This window comes from Piliocolobus tephrosceles, chromosome 17 (assembly GCF_002776525.5).
Source record: "Piliocolobus tephrosceles isolate RC106 chromosome 17, ASM277652v3, whole genome shotgun sequence".
Taxonomy (NCBI): domain Eukaryota; kingdom Metazoa; phylum Chordata; class Mammalia; order Primates; family Cercopithecidae; genus Piliocolobus; species Piliocolobus tephrosceles.
The window spans coordinates 3,046,676-3,051,781 of record NC_045450.1 but is presented as its reverse complement, the minus strand read 5'-3'; the positions used below and the strand labels follow the sequence as shown (position 1 = coordinate 3,051,781).

General features: G+C 58.8%; 1 protein-coding gene across 2 annotated transcripts in view; it reads right to left on the bottom strand.

Moving 5' to 3' along the window:
• The window catches only part of MMP25 (matrix metallopeptidase 25), a 16,350-nt gene extending 11,714 nt beyond the window's left edge, over positions 1-4,636 (bottom strand). The window contains exons 1-4 of one of the 2 annotated variants that reach the window (XM_026447573.2): positions 4,191-4,636; positions 3,670-3,802; positions 480-615; positions 78-370 (exon numbers count right to left, since the gene is read on the bottom strand). In XM_026447573.2, coding sequence (XP_026303358.1) covers positions 78-370; positions 480-615; positions 3,670-3,802; positions 4,191-4,304 — 676 coding nt within the window. In that variant the 5' untranslated portion in view covers positions 4,305-4,636. The remainder of the gene's footprint in view (positions 1-77; positions 371-479; positions 616-3,669; positions 3,803-4,190) is intronic. The other variant, XM_026447574.2, reaches the window with a different exon arrangement.
• Between the last annotated feature and the right edge of the window lie 470 nt (positions 4,637-5,106).

The window sequence follows — 5,106 nt, the reverse complement described above, 5'->3', positions numbered from 1 at the left end:
CCTCGGCCTCCCAGAAAACTTATTCTGGCCGAGACCACACCTGGCAAGAGGATCTCTCATAAGAAAGGAGATTTTACCTGTTGACCCAAAAGTCCAAGTCTCCTCATCGTCAAAGTGAGTGTCCCCGGAGATGGGGTGCTCCCCGGGGAAGAAGGCATGGGCTAGAGTGCCCCCCAAGCCGTCGAAGGGGTAGCTGTCCTGGTGGAAGGCGCGGGCAAAGTCGATGAGGATGTCGGGCTCCTGGGCCTGGGGGGAATTCACCTCATGAAATGTGAGGTCTGACTCCATGCCCCAGGCCATCAGGGCATAGTTCATGAGGACCCGCACGGTCTCCTGGCTCAGCTGGGAGCTCTGGGGGAAGGAACGTACCCTGGGGAGAGGGGAGCAAGGCGTAAGGGGAGCCGTGGAGGGAGCAGGCAGCCATTCAAAGCTGGAGCTCAGCAGGCAGGCCCAGGGTGCGGGTGGGCCCCGGGACCTACCTCCATGTCAGGGTTCGCTTCTTCCACACACTGCCGCTCAGAGCATACCGGCGACGCCGCCTGACCAGCCCCGCCACCCCCAGCACGTCAGGCAGGGAGCAGCGGGGCTTTCGCATGGTGGCCACTGTCCCTGGGTCTGTGGGAGACATTTGGCGATGTGGGGGAAGGGGGTGCACAATAGGAGAGCCTGCCTTAATCATAGCACCAGTCCACTTTCTACATGGGAAAACTGAGGCTCAGAGGGCTTAAGAAACGTGTCCTCGAAGGCCCCACAGCCCAGATTTGAACCCAGGCAGTCTGTCTCTGGAAGCCAGCTCCTACCAAGCTATTCCCACTGCCCTTTGGAGTGGCGTCACCTGGCCTGGGACAAACTGGCTGCATGCAGGTGGTGCTCAGAGGCTCAGGCCAGGATTTCGCATCCAGCTTTCCTGGGCCCTGGTGGGCAGACTCTGGAGAAAGGAGCCCTGGGTATGCAGTGAGGACCTTTGAGGCTGGAACCCTCTGGGAGCTGTGCAGGCCTCACACCATCACTGCCAAGCTCTCCTCAAACCCAGATTAAGTCCAAAGTCCCCAGGCCGGCTGGGTTTCTGGCCTCCTGTGGCAAGCCACCCCCTCCCGGGTGAGGTCTCTCCAGGGTCCCCTTTCCCAGTCAGGCTCCATCCCCAGTAGCCTCATCTCCAAATTAAGGTCAAACTGCGTCTCATTTGTTGAGGCAGCAAATAGTGGTGAAGGACATATAGATGCCAGACACTGTGCTAGGCTGTTCGTGAGTCACCAGGACAGAGAAAGGGCCTACCTTTCCTTGTAGTGAGCCAGATCCTTTAAATTCCCTCTTCTTACCCACTTAACCCCACAGAAGAGTTCCCTGGCCCTGCCTCCAAAATATACACCCCGAATCTAACTACTCCTGGCCACATACGCCACCCATCCTCCTGCCACCATCCCTCGTGTGGACTCCGCAGCCGTCTTCTGCCTGGTCTCAGGGCTCCTGCCTTTCATTCTCCATCAGGACTCAGAGGAAGCTTAAAACTGCAAGTCAAGGCCGGGCACAGTGGCTAATGCCTGTAATCCCAGCACTGTGGGAGGCCAAGGTGGGCTGATCGCTTGAGACTAAGAGTTTGAGACCTGCTTGGCCAACATGGCAAAACCCTGTCTCTACTAAACATACAAAAAAATGGCCGGGCGCGGTGGCTCAAGCCTGTAATCCCAGCACTTTGGGAGGCCGAGACGGGCGGATCACGAGGTCAGGAGATCGAGACCATCCTGGCTAACACAGTTGAAACCCCGTCTCTACTAAAAATACAAAACCTAGCTGGGCAAGGTGGCGGGCGCCTGTAGTCTCAGCTACTCGGGAGGCTGAGGCAGGAGAATGGCGTAAACCCGGGAGGTGGAGCTTGCAGTGAGCTGAGATCCAGCCACTGCACTCCAGTCCAGGCGACAGAGCAAGACTCCGCCTCAAAAAAAAAAATTAGCTGGGCATGGTGGCGGGTGCCTGTAGTCCCAGCTACTCAGGAGGCTGAAGCACGAGAACCACTTGAACCTGAGAGGCAGAGGTTGCAGTGAGCTGAGATTGTGCCACTGTACTCCAGCCTGTGCGACAGAGTGAGACTGTGTCAAAAAAAAAAAAAAAAAGAACTGCAAGTCATACCAAGTTCCAAGTTACTTCCCTTCTGAGAAACACTTGCGCAGTTGCTAATCACCCTTGGAATCAACCCCAGTCACCTTTCAGGGCCCTTGGCTGAGGCTTCTCGCCAGAGCTCTTCAATGCTCCTTTCGCTCCAGGCACACAAGCTTGTGCGTGCCATGGGGTCTTTGCACTTGCCCGGGACATTCTTCTTCCACATCTTCCCATGGCTGGTTCCTCCTCTTTGTGGTCTCAGCTCATATGACACTTTTCAGAGGGACCTGCCCTAACCTGACCAGCCCCTCAGTGCCAATAGCATTTTATTTTTTTCCAAACACTCACCACTATCTGAAATTATCTTGCATATTTATGTTCTTGATCTGTCTCTCTCTCTCTCGAGAAAGTTAGCTGCATGAGAGCAGGAACCTTACGGACTTTATTTATCACTATACCATTGGAGCTGAAAGGGCATGGCATCTAAGACATGCTCAAAGTATATTTTGTTAGACAGACTGGGTCTCATGTGTTGCCCAGGTTGGAGTGTAGTGGTGCAATGATAGCTCACTGCAGCCTTGAACTCCTGAGCTTAAGCAATCTTCCCACCTCAGCGTTCTGAGTAGCTGGGACCACAGGCCTATGCCACCACACTAGGCTAAGTTTAAAAAAATCAGGCTTTAGGCCAGGTGCAGTGGCTCATGCCTGTAATCCCAACACTTTGGGAGGTGGAGGCGGGCGGATCATGAGGTCAGGAGATCAAGACCATCCTGGTTAACATGGTGAAACCCCATCTCTACTAAAAATACAAAAAATTAGCCAGGCTGGGTGGCGGGCGCCTGTAGTCCCAGTTACTCGGAGGCTGAGGCAGGAGAATGGCGTGAACCTGGGAGGTGGAGTTTGCAGTGAGCCAAGATTGCGCCACTGCACTCCAGCCTGGGCAACAGAGCGAGACTCTGTCTCAAAAAAAAAAAAAAAAAAAATCCTTAGAGGGCTGGGCGCGGTGGCTCACACCTATAATCTGAGCACTTTGGGAGGCTGGCCACCTGAGGTCAGGAGTTCGAGACCAGCCCGACCAACATGGAGAAACCTCCTCTCTACTAAAAATACAAAATTAGCCTGGCGTGGTGGCGCATGCCTGTAATCCCAGCTACTCGGGAGGCTAAGGCAGGAAAATCACTTGAACCTGGGAGGTGGAGGTTGCAGTGAGCCAAGATCATGGCACTCCAGCCTGGGCAACAAGAGCAAAACTCTGTCTCAAAAAAAAAAAAAAAAAAAAAACCTTAGAGAGTGGGGGGCGTCTCACTTTGTTGGCCAAGCTGGTCTCAAACTCCTGGCCTCAAGCAATCCTTGAGTCTCCGCCTCCCAGAGCCCTAGGATTACAGGCATGAGCCACCAGGTTCTTGATAAGTGCTTATGGAAAGATGAATGTCTGAGGCCCTCTGGGGTTGCGGCCTGAAATCAGCATCTTCACAGCTCCGTGTTCCAGGAGCACGCTGAGGTCTAAAGACTGTAGGGCGGTGGTCAGGCTGTATGCAGAGGCAGGGCTGGGGAGGGGTGGGGGCCACCTACCCATGCGGCCGGTCTCAGGCAGACCCGCGAACCTCTGCATGACCTTGATGGCATCGCGCAACTTCGCAGGGCTCTGCAGCTGGGCCTGGGCAGGGTTGGGTGGCGGCAGGTAACCATAGCGCGTCAGCCAGTCCTAGGGCATCGGAGGGGACAGGTGAAGCGAGCTGGTGAAAAGTATGAGCTCTCCCTGCCCACCACCATCCTGGCAGCCCTGCCCCTCTCAGGCACCCAGAGCCCAGGGCCCCAGCCCCGGATGCCTTCAGTCCCGGGTTTGTCAGTCTTTGTCTGGACTTCAACTCCTCACCTCAGCTCCTTTCCCGAGCTTCAAATCCCAGCCCCAAACCTCCCCACAGACCCAAGAATCCGGGAGCCCAGACTCCATCCTCAGTCACTCTTTGGATATAGGAATCTTGCCCCTGCTTTCTCCGGACCCAGGAGTCCGGACCCGGCTTCCCTCTCTCAACCTCCCTGCAGACCCCAAGAACCTGCAGACCCTAAGAGCCTACGGACCCCGAACTCACCACGCCCAGGCTCACGTCCTGCGCCGAAGGCTTCGGGGCGCGCGCGGGCGGTGGTAGCAGCGGGAGCAGCAGCGCCAGAAGCCGGAGCCGCAACCGCAGCACCCGCGGCCGCATGGCGCCCCCCAGCCCTGGCCGCCGGCGGTGTTCGAAGGGGGCCCGGCTGGGGCCGCCCCGGGGACCTGGGGAAAGAGATCCGGGTCTGGAGAGGGCCGGGGGCACCCGGCACGGAGCAGGGAGGGATGGGCTGGAGGGCTGGGGTATGTTCGAAGGTCCTGGAAAGCCCGCGGTGGAGTCAACGGAGGGTCCAGGAGGGCCAGGGTCGCGCCGCTGGGTCGGGTGGGCCTGGGAATCCCAGGACGGTAGAGAGGACGCGGGAGCGGCCGCAGCCTCTCGGGGTCCCGGGGCTCTGCGCCGGCGGCCCCTCCTCTCCGGGCGCGAGCGGAGGGCTGGGTGGGGCGGGCCGGGCGCACCCCGATAAGCGGTAAGGGCGCGGCAAGGGAAATGGCCCAATCTTCGGACGTCCAGGGACAAGGGGCGGGCCAAGAGGTGGCCCCTGCCCGACCCAGAGACCCTCCTCCGACGCAGGACGCCCGGGCGGGGGCCGGGGGTCCACGGCTCCAACTCCCTCGTTCGCAAGTTTCTCTTCCCAGATCCCCGCTCCTGTGGGACTCCCCGGGGCAGGGCTCGCTTCTGCTTTCTTGAAGCTGCGCGGCCTGGGGGAGGGCAGCCCGGGCCTCCGACTCAGCCAGCCCTGCCCATCCCTGTATCCCGCCCGGCTCCTTCCCCCCAGGACCGGTGCTGCGGGTTGTCTGAGAGCCGGGGGGATTTCCGGGCAGCAGGAGGCTGGGAAGGAAGCCTCCTTCCCCGCAGGGTCCGGGTCCGCCCTCCGCCCCGCCAGCTCCAGCTGTGCGCGCTC